General features: G+C 37.3%; 4 protein-coding genes across 4 annotated transcripts; 2 read left to right on the forward strand and 2 right to left on the reverse strand.

The window, feature by feature from the left end:
• Positions 1–707: 707 nt before the first annotated feature.
• LOC135643262 (rapid alkalinization factor-like) lies at positions 708–1,440 on the forward strand. The gene has a single exon (XM_065160005.1). The coding sequence runs from the start codon at positions 879–881 to the stop codon at positions 1,236–1,238; it is 360 nt and encodes a 119-aa protein (XP_065016077.1). The 5' UTR covers positions 708–878; the 3' UTR covers positions 1,239–1,440.
• Positions 1,441–2,832: 1,392 nt separating this feature from the next.
• LOC135643261 (translationally-controlled tumor protein homolog) lies at positions 2,833–5,483 on the reverse strand. The gene is made up of 5 exons (XM_065160004.1): positions 5,327–5,483; positions 4,206–4,279; positions 3,857–3,982; positions 3,615–3,772; positions 2,833–3,137 (listed from the first exon to the last, which is right to left on the reverse strand). Exons 1-5 carry the CDS (start codon positions 5,352–5,354, stop codon positions 3,020–3,022), a joined length of 504 nt encoding a protein of 167 aa, XP_065016076.1. The 5' UTR covers positions 5,355–5,483; the 3' UTR covers positions 2,833–3,019.
• Positions 5,484–5,953: 470 nt separating this feature from the next.
• On the forward strand, positions 5,954–6,975 carry LOC103991109 (uncharacterized). Its single transcript, XM_009410468.3, has 3 exons — positions 5,954–6,093; positions 6,187–6,277; positions 6,752–6,975. The coding sequence occupies exons 1-3, from the start codon at positions 6,024–6,026 to the stop codon at positions 6,852–6,854; spliced, it is 264 nt and encodes an 87-aa protein (XP_009408743.1). The 5' UTR covers positions 5,954–6,023; the 3' UTR covers positions 6,855–6,975.
• Positions 6,976–7,000: 25 nt separating this feature from the next.
• On the reverse strand, positions 7,001–15,813 carry LOC135643260 (proteasome subunit beta type-7-A-like). Its single transcript, XM_065160003.1, has 9 exons — positions 15,665–15,813; positions 11,238–11,382; positions 9,757–9,898; positions 9,508–9,604; positions 9,353–9,422; positions 9,160–9,264; positions 7,620–7,718; positions 7,439–7,529; positions 7,001–7,320 (listed from the first exon to the last, which is right to left on the reverse strand). Exons 2-9 carry the CDS (start codon positions 11,379–11,381, stop codon positions 7,244–7,246), a joined length of 825 nt encoding a protein of 274 aa, XP_065016075.1. The 5' UTR covers position 11,382; positions 15,665–15,813; the 3' UTR covers positions 7,001–7,243.
• Between the last annotated feature and the right edge of the window lie 1,670 nt (positions 15,814–17,483).

Here is a 17,483-nt window from a genome sequence, read left to right on the forward strand (position 1 = left end):
TAAAGGAGAATAGAATACAACTTGCTTGTTAAGTTTAAATACATAACTATAGGATACAATAAAAATTTACATGATTCATTAGTCCTTTTTTTTCTCAATCCATAATATATCTCCACTAATAACAATTTTGATGATAATAATGCAAAAGAGCAACATTAGTATATTATTGATTTATTTAATTTAAAATTATATATAAAAAATGAGAACATCTAAAATACCCCTAATGTTCTCATCATCATAATAACTTTCTAAAGGATACTAATGTAAATTAGAATTTCTAGTAATACCTAAATGATAATTAATTGACAAAAATCAATCATAGTTTTTCAAAAGAGGAATATACTGAAAAATTACCTAAATTGATGAACTATATGTACATCTCCCTTCAATCCTTAATATAATTGAAGATATGCTGATAATTACTCATTTTTATAGGGATGGAAAACTGATTAGTCAATTGGGTTGTGAATTTTATTAGAACCTCAGAGAAGGATTTTTTTTTTTTTATAGAGAGAAATTTTTGTGAAGCTCTTTGGAATCTTTTTTGTGCTATGTAATATAGATTATTATAATTTGAGGGGAAGAAAAGAACAGCACAAGCATCTTACAAATCCCCAATGGATCAACAAGTCCAAAAAATACCATGATAATTCACCATTTTATTGTATACATACAATGAATGTGATGAAGTCATATAATTGAAGGCAAAACAATTAATGGTGGTAGATAGATCAACGTTATGTAGCTTAATGGTCGTAGATAGCAGCTATCTATTAGTCGCACCAAAATAAACGAAGGAATTACTAATAAAAATAAAGATTGAACCAAGTGAAGTTATATATGAAGCAGAGAAAGCTCCAAAAAAACGCAAGCAGCAAATGGCGAGACCAACGGCGCTTCCCCTTCTCGCTCTCGCCGTCATCTTGGTCTTCTTCCTCGTAGTCGCTGAGGGCGGCAGCGGCGGGGGAACGGGAGATGAGCTCGCCCTGGGCTGGATCCCCGCCGGATCCGGATGCCGCGGGAGCATTGCGAAGTGCCTCGCGGGGGAGGAGTTCGAGCTGGGGACGGAGGTAACCCGCCGCATCCTCGCCCGCTCCTACTACATCAGCTACAACGCCCTCAGGCGCGACAGCGTCCCCTGTTCCCGCCGCGGCGCCTCCTACTACAACTGCCGCCCCGGCGCCCGGGCCAACCCTTACTCCCGCAGCTGCTCCGCCATCACCCGCTGCCGGAGGTAAGAGCTCCGCCATCACCCCCTTCCCGTCTCTCAAAATGCCATCTTTAGACTAAGAGAAGGTCGATTCCGCACGCTGACGGTTTCTTCTGACAAGATTTTAGCCGATGTTGGTGGTGTCGATGCTGTTCTTGTTGTATTGGTGCTGTGAACAGGGATCGTACGTGGTTGCCCTAAGGAGAATAAAAATCTGATCTTTTGGTTCTTGATCGGTTCCTTCTCCTCCCTAGTGATCTTCAACTGCATCTCTTCAAATAAAAAAAAAAATCCTTCTTTTGATCGAAACAGATCGGTTTTGTATGTGTTATTGGTTTCATATGCATCTTCTATTTGGGTCAGATAAATGTGTGCTGGTAAACTCCAGATTTGATGAAAATTTGATGTGTGCTCAGCAATCGGATCTTCTTCTCTGGTATAAAACATAGGAAACCAAGCCAGGAATGAGTTGTTATGTTGGGACATGTGAAGTCTCAGTTGAGATGTGACGTTCGTCACATGAGATCGAGAGAAGAAATAGAAGAAAATGTACACCTTGGTCAGCATAAATCATGGCGGCAGTCAAGTGAGAAGGATGGCATTCATGGCAGATGAGAGATCTCAGTATCACTACTGAGAAATTAAGAACAGGAGGACATGTGTTTGGTATTAAGAAAAGCTGTGTGTGACCTTCAGACAATACATCCCTCCACCTTAGAGTTAATGTGATCTGCATAACTCATGGCAGCTCTAATGGCAGTGCCATCTCATTTTTTATAGTGTTGATCTTTGCACATTGATCAGTCTAACCTTTCATTGTGGTACAGACTAGCATCAATAATGCTGTGTTTTTTCAGCATTGTTTTTGAGTTCATAAGAGATTTGGATATATATATATTATAGACACATACATGTTCATTCATCCTTTGATCATTTTTGCTTGACCATCCAAAAGTATCATTGTTTGTATGAATTAGTACTTGAAGCATTTAGACAAAGGCTTTTGCTTTCATTTTGAGCTTGTATCATTTCATCCTGTCAAGCTCCAGCTTGCAAGTTACACATTTTGCATTTATCAATTCATTTAAAACTTGCATATGAGCTAATGATACCCACCAGTCATGGAGAACCTTAAAGCAGAAGTATCAATGATGTCAGGCTGTGATAATATTCAGACATTTACTCAAGAATAATTGACAAAGGAATAATGTCTTTGTTAGTTCTCTCTGAAGTTTGTCATAGTTATGAGTGATCTAAGTTGTCTAAAAATTTCATGAGATAAAGATATATGATTCTTTTTTTATTCTTTCTCCTACTGTTTGTACTACTTTAGGTTATGATACATGGGAGGGGGCTTCATGTTTGGTTGGGATGCTGATGGGAAGTATGAAGCTACTTGCTTACATAAGGTAGCATATCCCACAAAGCTTAAATTGTTAGTTCATGGTTCACCTCACTTGCAAATTATTCCAACAGCTAATGATAGGCTAATGTTTATAATCCATATTGCTATTTGACAATAATTGCATAGTGCCACACAAAAGTGAAAAAGAATTCGGCAAGAATCTAAGTTCATCTTTCTTAAAAGCTACTGTAAAATGCCAAACAAGAACATCTGTTCCTAGATCCAAACCTTAAATGAAGTCTTGATTAACTTAGTTGAAAGCAAATTCAGGACAACACTCAAAACCAGCTATAAGAAAATAACATAAACTTGACCAAGCGTAATTTTGAATATTCTTCATAATAGTAGGAAGATAAACTAAAATTGAGCAACCAGGATATTTCATAGTACATGCAGCATTTTGTTTAGCACTTGACCTCCTTCAAACCATAGGCAAAATATATAAATGTTGGATCAACTGCACCATCCTTGTAGTATGCAAAGACCATGCTTCCATCGTCGTGCATGCTTTCGCCCACAAAACTGCAAAAGATACTATTTGTAAGGAACAAAGAGATCATAAGGTGCGTTTATGGCAGCGAACAGAAATAGAGAGAACACTTTCCGAGACACAGCAAGAATCCTATCTCAGCTCTCAATCTGAAGAAATCTATAACAAGTTGTCTAAAGGATAATTCTTACCAAATATGTGCATACCATCCCACAAAAATTATAACCCTCATAAAAAATTGAAGTCTAACTTAATGATAATAAATTCATTAGAATCTTTATAGACAATATCAATACTTTTATAAGGTATGAGTAAGAGACAGAGGGTCTTTCGTAGACTCTTTTTTCTCAAAGGGATTGTAGTGAAATGTATGAGAAGCAATAAGATAGTGCAGAAGAATTATGGGAAAAAAGAATTTAAGGCTTGATCGAATCCTGTTTTTGTTGCTTTTTTCCCCAATATAACACCTGAAGGGTACTGAATGCTGATATAAAAAATTTGATGCTTACAATTGTAGATCTTTGAGCTTTGATAGCAAGAACTTTGTAGCTCCCTCGATGTGTTTCTTGAACAATTCTTGTTTCTCCTCGTCAAGTTTAGGTGTCAATAACTTGATATAACGCTTCACAAAAGTTACAAACTGCTTCTTATCAAAGGGAGGTTGTTCCTATTGATGATAAAAGAGACTTCAATATTTTATTTCCAATTAAAAGTAAATAAATGTCGCTAACACAAAAAAAAAACCATTGACCTGAAGTCTAAACGTGTCGACTATATCAACCACCTTAACTGCAGTATCATCAACACCTTCATCTTCTCCACCTTCTGCAGAAGGGTTTGCACCGATGTCTACATCGACAGTCCCGTTAACCACCCACTGCCAATAGATCATTACAATATGCTCAAAACTAGAGCAACATAAAGTGCAAATTCAGGAACAAAATTACTAGCTCATCCTGAAAAGACCCTAAATGATATTATAAAAGTGGAGAAAAGGCCTTCTTCCAGAAACTAATATACAAAAAAAAAAAGAAGAGAGGCTAAAGTTGTAACAAAAATTGGTCCAACACAAAGACACATGAAATATGAAAAATACTGACCTTCCCATCAACCTCCCATAGCATCCCGTTTTCAATTTCCTTGTAGACAAATGAGTCAGACAAGAGCTCATCACCTAAAAAAGGACACAGTTATAGTCGGATTACAATACAATATGCAAACAAGAGGAAAGCATAAGGAACAATTATTGTGCATACAAGTTGTGTTTACGAGCAAAAGAGAAAATATCATAAATTTAACTAAGTGGGACCTGTAATGAAATGACTGACCTACTGTTATTTACTTTTCCCTACAAAACAACATAACCTGTTCTAATTACAAATATTAGACAGCACCAAATCAAATGAATGACAAGAACTGCAAGAAGTTGATGTTTCTCATCTTGTGGCAGTCAATGGCCAAGGTATGCACAAAATTTAAACCTAAAATAACCCAACCAAGTCAAAAGTGAATTGCGCATATTTGTCGAGGAATCTGATATCATTGTGAAGCATTCTCTGCTAATGTTAGAAATTGCAAAGTGAAATACTATATATGTATATGTATATATATTTATGTATATATATATACACATATATAAATGATTCACACATGAGGATCTACCAAAAATCATCATCATAAATCATGATATAATATTTTCTAAAGAAATAATCTGACTTCTAAACTGATTGCAAAAATAATCTTTCCATCAAGAAAGTTTTCGATCCTACCACATCCAAGGTTTGGACATTAGATTTAAACCCCACAAGGCCATAAATAGGTCTGAGTAGTTTGTGGTGTGAAAACTGCTTTTTCTTATAGTATCCAACAACACCCAATTCAGCTATATGTCAAAACGCTTCAGAACAACTACGACTGTGCCCATCGCATAACGATCACATAGCATACAAAGTTTCGATCTCAGAGGGGACTTAAGAGAGTAGACACGGTAACATAGCCCAACTCAGGAAGCCACTTAGATCGACCAAAATCCAGAACGAAAACAGAAGAAAACATAGAACATCAATTAGGGAAAAAAAGCAACTTTTATGATGGAGCTTTAACCCCAAGATCCAATCTTTCCGTCAGATATATAAATTAACCATCACAAATCCATCGATCTCTCAATAGAAACACACTCACTCTAAAGAGAGAAAATAGATCTTCAGATCTTTACGCATACCTGTAAGCAGATCTTGATACACCAACATGATTCTTAAACGGATCGAACCCTATTCCGGAGAAGGCGAGAGACGCGGAGGCGAGACAGAGAGGGAGAGAGAGAGAGGGAGACGGAACCCCATAAGGCGCTATTTATCGACGAGGGTTTGGGGGGACGTACGGCTCTCCCGTCTTTCCTTCCCCATCGACCCTCCAAAATTGACCATGATCTCACCTTTGAAGCGTCTGATGCCGAACGGACGGCCTCGGATGCTGCTGCAGCGGAAAGCCGCATAGGACAGCGATCGGATTGCCCCGAAGAAACGAACTTTATGGTTTCCCGCATAGAAACTCCTGTAGGGTAATGATATTTGATTCGACCCAAACCGATGACATCAGTTTATTCTCGGGCTCGATGTCGATCGAACACGGCTCGATCAGATCGGAAAGCAATTGGGCCGCAGTTAATTGCGGGCCCAACAAGCATTAAAATACGTCTCTGTCATTGGAAGTTTTGGGTCCCACAGGTTCGTGAGACGGCTTAGAGAAGGCAGTGCTGTTTGAACGAACTTGTCCACGTGGCGCGCGCTCGTGAGCCATCCCTTCTTACAACAAGAGGACCTCGTTGTTGCTTTCTTCCCCTCGTTGTGTGTGTCTTGTGTTAGTTATGACCAAGAAAAGACGAGGGAGAGAGAAGCGGGGCGCAGAGGGGAAGGGAGATGGGGGAGAGCCCGAGCTCGTTCGAGACTCTAAGGAAGTGGGTCGTCGAGCACAAGCTTCGGACCGTGGGTAACCCATCGGATCTCCTCGTCTCTTTTCCTCGCGTTCGTTTCCTAACGTGCGGGAGATATGTTCTGATTGCGTCCTTTTGCCGGCAAAAAGGGTGCCTCTGGCTCAGCGGCATTGGGAGCTCGATCGCGTACAACTGGTCGCAGTCTAATATGAAGCCCAGCGTCAAGATCATCCACGCCAGGTTCGTCTCGATTGATCTATTGCCTCTCCGGTGGCTTCTACATTTGTTCAATCCTTAATTCTTTTTGTTCGTGTTTTGCTTTCATGTATTAACTGGCATCACCGCCGGCGGGCGATACATTGCAATTGCTGGTGTTTCGATGTTAGGGTTTGCCGCATTGTTGTGCCGTTGCTCGCATATCGAATTGGTTTTATGGAGGAGTTCTCTCTCTTGCTTTCATGTATTAACATCTTTGTCGCATTTTTCCGCCTTTCTATCTTATTGTTCTAGCTCGTTTTTTTTGTATGAGACGATAAACGAGATACCTTTTTAATCATATATGAATTCTTGAAAGATAGAGGAGGCAGCAATTGGTTTCAGTGAAGGTCTACGAGTTTAAAGAAGAATGGCATTCCAAAGCCGATAGATACATTTGTTCTCTAGCATTACGAACGCAAACTTTGTTATCGACCTCATTTCTATGATCGGGTGCAGGTTGCACGCTCAGGCTCTAACATTGGCGGCTTTAGCTGGAGCTGCTGTGGTTGAGTATTATGATCAGTATCAATCCAAATCAGGAGGACCAAAAGCGAATTAAAATGCTGGTGAATTCCTTCCCCCATCACAGAAGGATCAATAATGTTGGGCTAGCTGGGTTCACCATAGCTTTGCTCCGAAACAGAGTATATATTACTAAGAAAGTAAGATATGTTCCTGCATTTTTGTCATATAAAATAACAGATATTTTCTACCAAAGACAATTTCACTTCATTACTTCTGCTTCTTGTTTGTAATTAAGTCAAGAGGAATGACCACCTAGCAATGGTAACATATGAAAACATGAGACTGCTACTTTGGTAAAGCCCAATGGTAAAACCATGGCATTAAAGTCCATTCATCCTTCATGAAGTACACACACATTGTTAACAAATGGGCACTGTTGTTCCTAGCAAAAGATGCTTGGGCTTGTCATGATGACTGTGGTCGTCACTCTTCCATTGCATCCACCTCCGCTGCTGCATCCACCTTCGACTTCAATGGGGTAATCTTGGTAGATAGTACCTCTGCAATCATGCAGATAGCATAATTAAAGTTTTCTGCTGGTGAAACCAAGCTTAGAAGAAGATATTCCTAGTTTGCTTTCTCAGCCTCCTAAAGTTTTACTTGGATTCCAACACATACCAGTATGACCCTTGAGAAAGTTATAGCCTCTTGAACTGACGTAGGTTCTTGGATTTGGCAACTGATGATTCCGTAAGTACTCGGTTTGGCCCTGATACCAGTAGAAAACATAAGCTATTGGATTAGTAACGATGGTGAGAAACTAAACATTTAAATGAAAAGTTCAAAATCGGATCCATACTCTGGTTATCACACAAACATCAACATTGCTACCACTTCCCAAATCATTGAATATTCCAGAGCATATAGCTTCCGATACAAGCTTTATTCCTTCGTCTCTCTGTACAGTCAACACCAGTGTTTGAGATGTGATAATAAGTGTTAAAACTCTTTGAGTTCAGACTTGCAGCGAAAGAGAACCTATATTGCATTGTGATCATGCAATATGGAAAGGTGCGCCATTAATACACTTAGATTTTGATATGATATCATCAACGTCAACAAGCTACTTAGAATAGGTATGGGGTCAGCTATAGCACACAACTCAAATTCGAGAAGCACTGATGAATATTTGATAGGATCTGAAAACCAGCTTCCAACTTAAAATTTCTCCTTTGGAGTTAGTTTGAACTTCTAGTCAATGGAGAAACAAGGATTTAACATATAACCTTAAAGAGCTAGTTGGTGGCTGGTAGAAGAATCTACCTTCCACAAGGTGCTTTTTTGGGCAACCAAGGTACAACCCCTTAAAATTTCCAACAAATGTGGATGTCTACAAGTAGGGTAAACAACAAGAACTGACATAGGGAGCTATACTTAGCTTCAAAATTAATTGAGTAGAACTCGTCTGTTTCACTTACCAATTCTAACTTAGTTTTATAATTATGAGTAACCATATTGTAATAACAAATATGTTTTACTCTCGAAAATCGAATCGCAAGATAGACATAGAAATTCAATAATCTAAACGCCTAGAATTAGATTATAGGGATAAAACATTGAATATGCTGTATTTTGATTATATATACATATATATACAAGTGATGTACTTTGGTTGGTTCTGTTAACTTGTGGCCTTTCCATTTTGCTGCCTTTTCATTTCACCTAATGGCTTACAGAACTGAATGATCTGCTACATGTTCCGGATATCAAACGATAGTCCCTTCAGTCATTTATAATAATTGCCACTTCCATCTTTTACACCAATAAAGTGCAAGCTTGAGTCTTTGATCATTAGACTATTTAAATGCGGCACCGCGCCCCATATTTGGTGCCTGCAACAGCTACCACTTAATCCTTTAAGACAATTAATGGTTTATAACTGACAGGAAATCATGAAGGCCTTGTCATCGAGTCAAAATCATCAACTATAACAGAATATGAATCTAGATAAGATGTATTGAGTTGATGTAAAGTAATTTAATTTTTTGCTTTCTCCACAACTTATGACATTTTCAGAGCTAATAACTTAGAAATTGGATAAAACAAAATATCATTACTATTTATTGTTTCTAAGAGTTGACAGATTTTTACCCTTGAAACATTCCTACCAAGGGTTACAATCTGTTTTAACTTATCTAGAACATGTAGCAAAATGTCGTGCAGCCTTCATTGGTTAATATGTCTCAGTTTTGTCCATTGTAGGGTCATTATGCTAATAGCAATTCATTTACAAATACTTCGTATCAAACATTAGATCTTGGGTAGGTTATGATTAGATATTCAGCAACAACAGTAACAGCAAACACATGATGTATGATAACCTAATATTGTTTACTCACCGTAAGACCCTCTCTGAATTTTGATTCAAAGACAGCCATTGCAGCAAGAGAACCAGAACCCATTGTAGCAAAAGGAAGAGTGTCAGTTGAGCCATGAGGGTATACCTACATAATAGTTGCAACATTAGACGTCACAGCAGATATCTAGTAAATAAATAAATATTTTAAAATCAGCCACAAAAACTGCACTTACTGTGTGCAAATGTGGTCCTGTAATATCAACTCCACCAAGAACCAATGCAGCACTAACATAACCTTGGTAACTGTCGAAAATTTTAATATTATACTGGTAAGGCACTTGCCAACAATTTCAAAGACGACCCTACTTGATTACCATTCAATATGTACCTGAAAAGGTGTGATTTCAAAAGCGTAAGGGCAGTAATAACCCTTGATTCTCGACCAGTTGCATAACGGTGAAGCTGCAGCTGAGAGCTGACCATATCTGGAACCAGATAGATCAAACAAATCATCCATGTTAATTGGCAGAAATTCTTAACCCAGCCAAAAAAGGATTGGAATTTGGTGGTGATGCAATTGTGATATAGAAATTAAAAGGCCAATGCAGGCATCTGTCACATGCACCGGAAGGCCTACCTGTTACTGCCTCTGTATCAGCAGCAGTTCCAGCCCCACAACAATAAATATTTGGTGCCATATAATGAATTTTTTCACAATTCTTATCAGCAACTATAGGCCCTTCAGTGGCCCTTGTATCTGCTCCAAGTATAACACCATCCTGAAATAATAGTAATGAAAAGAACAGGTGAGGTGTGTATATATCAATACTTACAACCTTAGATCTTTTACTAACTTGAACTAGCAAATTAATACATTTTCTGCAAGCCTCACAAACTTTATAGAACACTGAAGAGACTGGTTTTGTTTGGTATTGATATGAGAAAGAATAAACCAAACAGGATATTTGCATTATTATACACTTTAAGATTTCATATAATGACTTATGATAATTAGTAGAGCCGATACACAAGCAATCAGAAATCATAATATATGGAAATATCAAACCACCAATATGTTTGGCAGAGTCATCAAAACAGTTGCTGAGTGCATCATAAAGAGTGATCTATGAACACCAATTTGAACCTCAACGAGTTGTTGGTTGAAAGAATGTCAGTCCACTAATACCCTCAGCTTCTTTCTTAAATGTGTTGAACAACATCGATGCAGGCATTTGAGACTGTTCGCCCAATTGTCTTATTGACTGACATTCCACTGCTTTTTTATTTGAGATGAACAACATAAAAGAAAACTTCTAAAATATTGAACCAAATTATGGAACTTTTACTAAGATTTTATTTGTCATATTGGCTGCATTTTGGTATATCAATGCATATTCTTAACATATATGCCTCAAGTAAATTGGAAAACTAAATATGCCTTGAGCATATGAAGAAAGACATATCCTCCACATCAGATTAAGTAGCTTCAACAGATACAAAAACATACTTAATATTAACTGGTAATATTTATCCAATGACTCAATGGAAATATTAGTCAATCACTTACTCATTTGCAGGATTAGTCAACTGGGAAAAGGAAGGCAATATGCAACACAAAATTATTTTAGAAAAATTGACACTGTTCCCCGCAAGCTAACAAAAAAAATAGCCCGTGCATGAAAAAATACATCCAAAACCTAGCCAAAATTCAGAATTCAAAACACAAACAACATATATGTTAGTGGTTAACTGTAAAGGAAAGATTCGTTTTTGCAAATATATAGACAATATTTCGAAGGTAGTTGCATATGACATCTCAATTTAGGCACCGCATGGATGCCCAAATACAATCATGAATTTATTAATATGTCATTAACAACTATGTCGTGGAGAATCTGAAGATAAACCGACAACAGTTAGAAAAAAAATGAAAACCTCATGCATCAAAGAAAGATTAACAAACACTTTACCAAAACATTGCAAATGAAAAGAGCTTCAGTTTAATAATTAACTGAATAACAGATCACTTGACTTAAATGGTAAAATAAACAAAAATGATAAAACAGTTTAACCAGTTTACAATTGTAATTTTGTACAAGAATGAAAGAGCACATGCACCTCAAAGACCAATCCAACAATGGTTGTTCCAGTCTTTCTAAAAGTTGGAAGCTGATTGCCTTTTTTCAACAGCATTTCATTCCTTTGACACAGATCAAAGCTGAAGCCACCTCTTGTTGGAGCATCTGCAGCAAACCGAGCCATTCTGGAGAAAAACAAGAACTTAACCAAGAAAAATCACAAACAAATACTATTTGTAGGCCCAATTAAACTTAAGGAAAACATCCACAAAGTGCTATTGCAAGCAAATCTAAAGTACAAATTGCAAAAGAATGAACTTTGCCAAACCGACTATCACAATATAATAAATTCTCTCAAAATACAAAAAGAAAAAGAATCTTTCCCTTTTTAGTTCCATAAATACTGATATCAGTATAACTGACCTATTAAAACTTGACTTGATACTAACCAAAGAATACATCATTTCCATCTTAGGTACTACCATTATTCAGATCCCACTGCTGAAGTTATATTCCTAAATTGGTAACTCTTGGATTCCTAACATGAATAGCTTGTAATGTCACACCCCAGATTAAAAAAAATAAACCATCACTTCAAAATCCATGATTTACAGAGGACCCATTTTTTTTTCAATATCCTCGTGTTTACAATTTTCAACTCGAAAAAGGGCCGCAACTTCTTGTGAGTGCTCAAGTGGCAAAGAAGTCTACTGCACCAATGCCTCAGGTCTCTTATAAATTAGCATGTTACTTCGAGAAAAAAAATATAAGATAAAAAAACATATCAGCAACCATATATGCTGGTAAGAACCTTCGAAAAATCATAAAAAATAATATTTAATACAGGGTCTGCCGTACCGAACTGTACCGCTCGGTACGGGCGGTACATACCGGTCCGACAGGTTGTCGGTACACGGACCGCCTATTACCGGTCCGAGTGCACTGTAGCACTGTAGCAGTGCTACAGTACTCGGCACACCTGGGTGTACCGCTCGGTATATCGTACCGTACCGGTACCGAGCCCAGGTCAAAATACCGGTACGGTACGATATTGCGAACCTTGATTTAATACTCATGAAACATATTCAAATATTAACAATTTAATATGAAATGACAACATATCAATTCATTATGTAACTTATGTATCAAATAAACAATAATATGTCTTATGCAGTAAACAAAATCATGTATCAGTTTCATGCATCACATCTCAATGGCATACATAACAATAATGCAACAAAGGCATATATCATACTAGATGGTGCATTCTCCCAACAGCAAATGAAGAGACATACTCCATGGGATGGAGTCTCAATAGTGGATAAGAAGAACCCATATTGCACTCTCAACAATAGATGGAATGGTGTTCCTCACCCACCCAAGTGAGGACATGTTTCAATAATGGATGGAGGAACCATCTATCTACCACGTCTGACGGCCCGTTGATCCCTAAAGGGAATCACCCTACATTTGGTGTATGAGCTATTAAACCATATCCATTGGTGGTTACGCACTGTGATGGGCCCATAACTCCTTTTATAGGATGCATTTCTAAGGTGGACTACTCAACATAGCCGCATATATCACATGATAACAATTACATTACTATCATCGACTTAATATCAAAATAATGAAAAACCACTAATCATTTCCAAATCACAACTTCGAATAAAGTTTTTAAATTCATCAAGTCATAAAGACATGAGGTATCAATCTCTTAACAATCCTCAATTAACCTGAACCCTAATTGGAATAGCCTAATTAAATTGAACCAAACTTTATTTAACTAAAACCTAACCAAACCAACCTATAAATCCTTATTGAACCAATATAAAATCACCATAGACTAGTTTAATTTAGATATAATTAGTTTCAATTAGGTCAAATAAGTTTGAACCGATCAAATCGATACGTATTCACTCCGAATCAACTTGAACCAATCAAACTAGTTTGGTTCGATCAACTAATGAGTTCAAATCCCAATAAGCTACATATTACTGAGTCAAATTGGACTAACCCACCTAAGCCTCAAACTGGTCACACGTGTGGCGCATGACTATCCCAAGTAGTAGGCTAGGCTGAGGTGCAACAGGCTGGGGAAAAGGGGTTACGGCATGGGTTAATTCATTAAAACAAATTTCTAAATCTATTTTTCATTAATTAAGCAATCTAATAAATTCATGATCCCAAATTTAAAACTAATTAGATTATAAAAATTCACACAAATCCTTGAAACAAAGATATGTCTATTTAAAGGAATTAATACTATTATTTCAATCCAAAAACAAGAATTTTAACAATTAAATCACATCTTAAAAGTATAATTCAACAACTTACGATTTAAGCTTAAAATAAAAGTCATGAATCAATAATTCTAACATTAAAATTCAACGATCATTATTTACTAATAATAAATTTCGAAATTAAAATATTATCATACAACATAAAAATATAATAATTTTAATATCAAAGATTTCAAAATAAAAATCAAACTTTACAAGGTAGAGGACCTACCTCTCTTCGAGAAATCCACTCTTCAATCCTCGTGCTACCAGTTTCAATGAGGAATGAAGAAAGGAGAAGCCCTCTTTATATAGAAGAAGATGAGCCCACCCCAAAAGGTAAGAATAATTTAATTTATATTTAAATTATATTTATTTTATTTTCACACACAAAAATAAAATTTAAAATATCTACTTCCTAAGAGTCACATCATTATAAATAAAGATTTAAATACTCTGAACTTAGCTAAACATATAGATTTTTACATATATCAATAACAATAAAGGATCTATGTAGTCGACTCCAAATAGTTGGGAATTATGATTTTTTTGTTCTTGTTGTCGTAAAAGTCACATCACTCATTAGGAAATATACCAATTAAAAATTTGCAGACTATTTAATTATTTAATTGATTGACTAAATTCCTAACTTGCCCAAACCATTAAAGAAACCAATTTAGTTTATTTCCTTAATCATATTACACAAACAAAGAAATAAGCAATTCAAATAAAGCAACACATTAATCATGGTAATTTGCTTTATGGTAAGGGAAAAATCTTTGGTCATTACATAAAACATATAGGGCCAAGTTCAAATTCGTCCCTGAACTTCAATTCGTGTCAATCAAGTTCTCAAACATCAAGACTTAATTCAATGTGGTTCTTCTAGCTTAGCTATCGTCTCCAACACATGATGGAATGTAGTTAGGAAAGACAATTATTTGGATCAACTGCAAAGATTGCAGATCATACAAATTAAAGTATGTGATGTCAAATTCTAACACATACAATAGAAGCTAAAGTTCACTCCTTCACCCTTCATCTTCCCAATATCATGGCTATTGCAAAAACAGATAGAAGAAAGGAGGCGAAAAGAGAAGGAAAAAAGTAGGAACAAATGTCAACCTAACTGCCAACGCTCGATAAGCAAAAAAGGAGAAGGAACATAAAAAATAGCCTTGCTTTCTTTTAGCTAATGCTGCATAAGATCACATCTTTTGTGTGAGCTCTCAACTTTATCTGCAGCCTTTTTGCTTGATGATGAAATGGGAAGGAGATAAAGATGAAGAACAGAGGAGGAGATCATGGTGATGGAAAAAGAGAACTCTTAACCCAGGAACATACAAGACATTTTGGTGAGAAATTCAAACCTTTTAGACATGACTGAACATATGGACAGAAGACTGATGGTAGGAACCGATTGCAACTACTAAAAGATTTTTCAGGATTAAATTGACACAAAATTAAACTTTAGATACCAACTTAAAATTGGTCCTACAACAAAGTGACTGTTTGTGTAATTGATCCATAACTTTTGTAGAACCGTTTGCTGGAGATCTAATCAAACTGTCGAATAACTTCCATATGTAGATTTATTGCTCACTGAAAGGATAAGCAAAGAAATGGCCAATTTTTGGCAATGTAAATAACAGACTACCAGCAAAAAACAGCTTTTCCACAGTTGCTCGCTTTTGCAAACTGATAAATGTGACTTACCAACTTGCAAATAGATCTTATTATTGATAACTAACAATAAACCTGACCCTCCACTATATGCTATTTCAGAACTCCAACACATATAACCCATTATAATTACCCCCTTCTAAAAATCCGCCATTGCAGCCAAGAATAAAGCAAAAAATCAGAAAATCACATCAAAACAATCCACAACAGAGAAACACAACCCGTAACCAACCAAAACATACAAGAAAAACCCTAAAATCAAACAAAACACGAAACCCTAACTCCGCTTACTCAAAACCAGGCTCCATAATTCAAACAGGACTCCTATTATTAGAAGACCATATCAGGCCGGAAAATATCACGGATGCGATGTCCGCAGAAGAAAATTGCTTGAAAGGAAAGATCAATAGCGACAGTAAAATCGAGGCGAAGGCTCGACGAATGCAAAGCATATAGATGCATGCGGTGGACAGACCAAGAGACAGAGAGAAAAAGGGCCTACCGCTCGCGATCAACCTCGGCGATCTCTCTCTATCTCGCTTTGGCTTCCGGATCGAGAAGAGGTTAATCGCTGCTTTTGTTGCGTCGTCGTTCTTTATGGCTCGGCTGGGAAAGCAAGGTAGTCCAACTAGGTTAATCGGATCAAATCTTGAATAGATGAGTTTGATCCGACACGATAATTTAATTGCCCGATCCGAACTGATGAACTCCACGCCGCGATGGATACACTAAATGGTCGGGTGATGGACCGGGTAGAGCCCGGAACGATCCGAACTTGACCCGATCCGCAGCTGGTCACATCAAAACGGGTCGGATCATGTTTAAATATTTTAATCGGGCCGCTCTTGTTGGCTCCCAAAGCCCTATCCTTCGCAGAGGCGGGGGCGGCGGCCGCGAAGGGAGGGAATAAGAAGGGGTCCGTTTTCGTCATAGACTGCGCGAAGCCGGTTGAGGACAAGATCATGGACATCGCCTCGCTGGAGAAGTTCCTCCACGAGCGGATCAAGGTGGGCGGCGGCAACGCCGGTGCCCTCGGCGATTCCGTCACCGTCACCCGCGACAAGAGTAAGATCCCGTCACATCTGATGGGCCCTTCTCCAAGCGGTAATCACAAAACATTCCCTGTTCTCTGCCCTAATGCAGCTTTCATCTTATCAATTGTTGGTTGCATTGCTTTCTTCTTTCATTGGATTGGATGTCAGTAGGACTTTCTGCTCAAAAGTTAGTAGCTTGCACGTTTTCTGAGTATTGTAGCTAGTTGCTGACCACCTGCATTGGTACTCCAAGACTGAATTGTGTTGTACTAGATGTGCAAGAGGCTCCATTGATGAACTTGGAATTGACTCACAGTTAGAGCAAATTCTACTTTCTCTGCATCTGAGTGAATGGTGCTTTTTTTATGTTTATTTTGACATAGTAATGTGGTTAGCAATGTTGTACTCATAAAATGATTACATGAAGACAATTCATTATCAGGAAACAAAGAGCAGCAAAAAAAAAAAAGAATTGAATCAAAAAGTTTAATACTCTTTTAGCTGTTTATGATCAAGTTCTGCTTTTAACATATTATCCTTTTTTCATATGTGAATTAGTTATTACTGTCTTGATGATAACATCAAGTTCTGCTTTGCAACAAATTGAGAAGCACTTGAATCTTGCTACATTGTTGTGTATTCATCTAGTTTTTAGGGTTTATTTTGATTTTTGCCATAATTGTAATTAAGGGCATGGAAAAAACTTCATGCTTAAAGAAAAGCTTAGCTGACATCCTTCTTAAACTGCTTGGGAGCTGAATTGAAAGTCATCTACCAATTGTTACCACTATTTAACTTCAGAGAACAATAGCCAGCTTGAAACCTCCTTGTAATTCTGCTTTGCATGAGGAGACACTTGAATTCGGGAATGAAACACTTTTCTGTGAATAATGATCCACCTTTTTCTTCCCTGGCTGCAACCAAAGATGAACTTAGATTATCGAATTCAAAGATTTGTTCCGGCTTTTGTTGAGTTGTTTTTTGGAATATTGTTGTCTGGAATCCTTTTCTTAGATGCTAATAAATGTCAAGTGATACGAGTTGATATTGTAAAAGATTTGCCTTACTGCACCTTTCTGCATTTGCAATATTGTGATCCTTTCAAGCTCATGAAGCATGATTTTGTCATTACCACTGTTAATCTGCTGCAGTACATCTGCCAAGTAATTTGGCTTTCACTTTGCTGACTTTTAGGTAGTTAAAAAGTATCTGACCAAGAAGTACTTGAAGAAACACAATGTGCTGGGTTGGTTGCCAGTTATTGCTTCCAACAAAGATCGCAGTGTT

The sequence above is a fragment of the Musa acuminata genome, chromosome BXJ3-7, assembly GCF_036884655.1.
Source record: "Musa acuminata AAA Group cultivar baxijiao chromosome BXJ3-7, Cavendish_Baxijiao_AAA, whole genome shotgun sequence".
Taxonomy (NCBI): domain Eukaryota; kingdom Viridiplantae; phylum Streptophyta; class Magnoliopsida; order Zingiberales; family Musaceae; genus Musa; species Musa acuminata.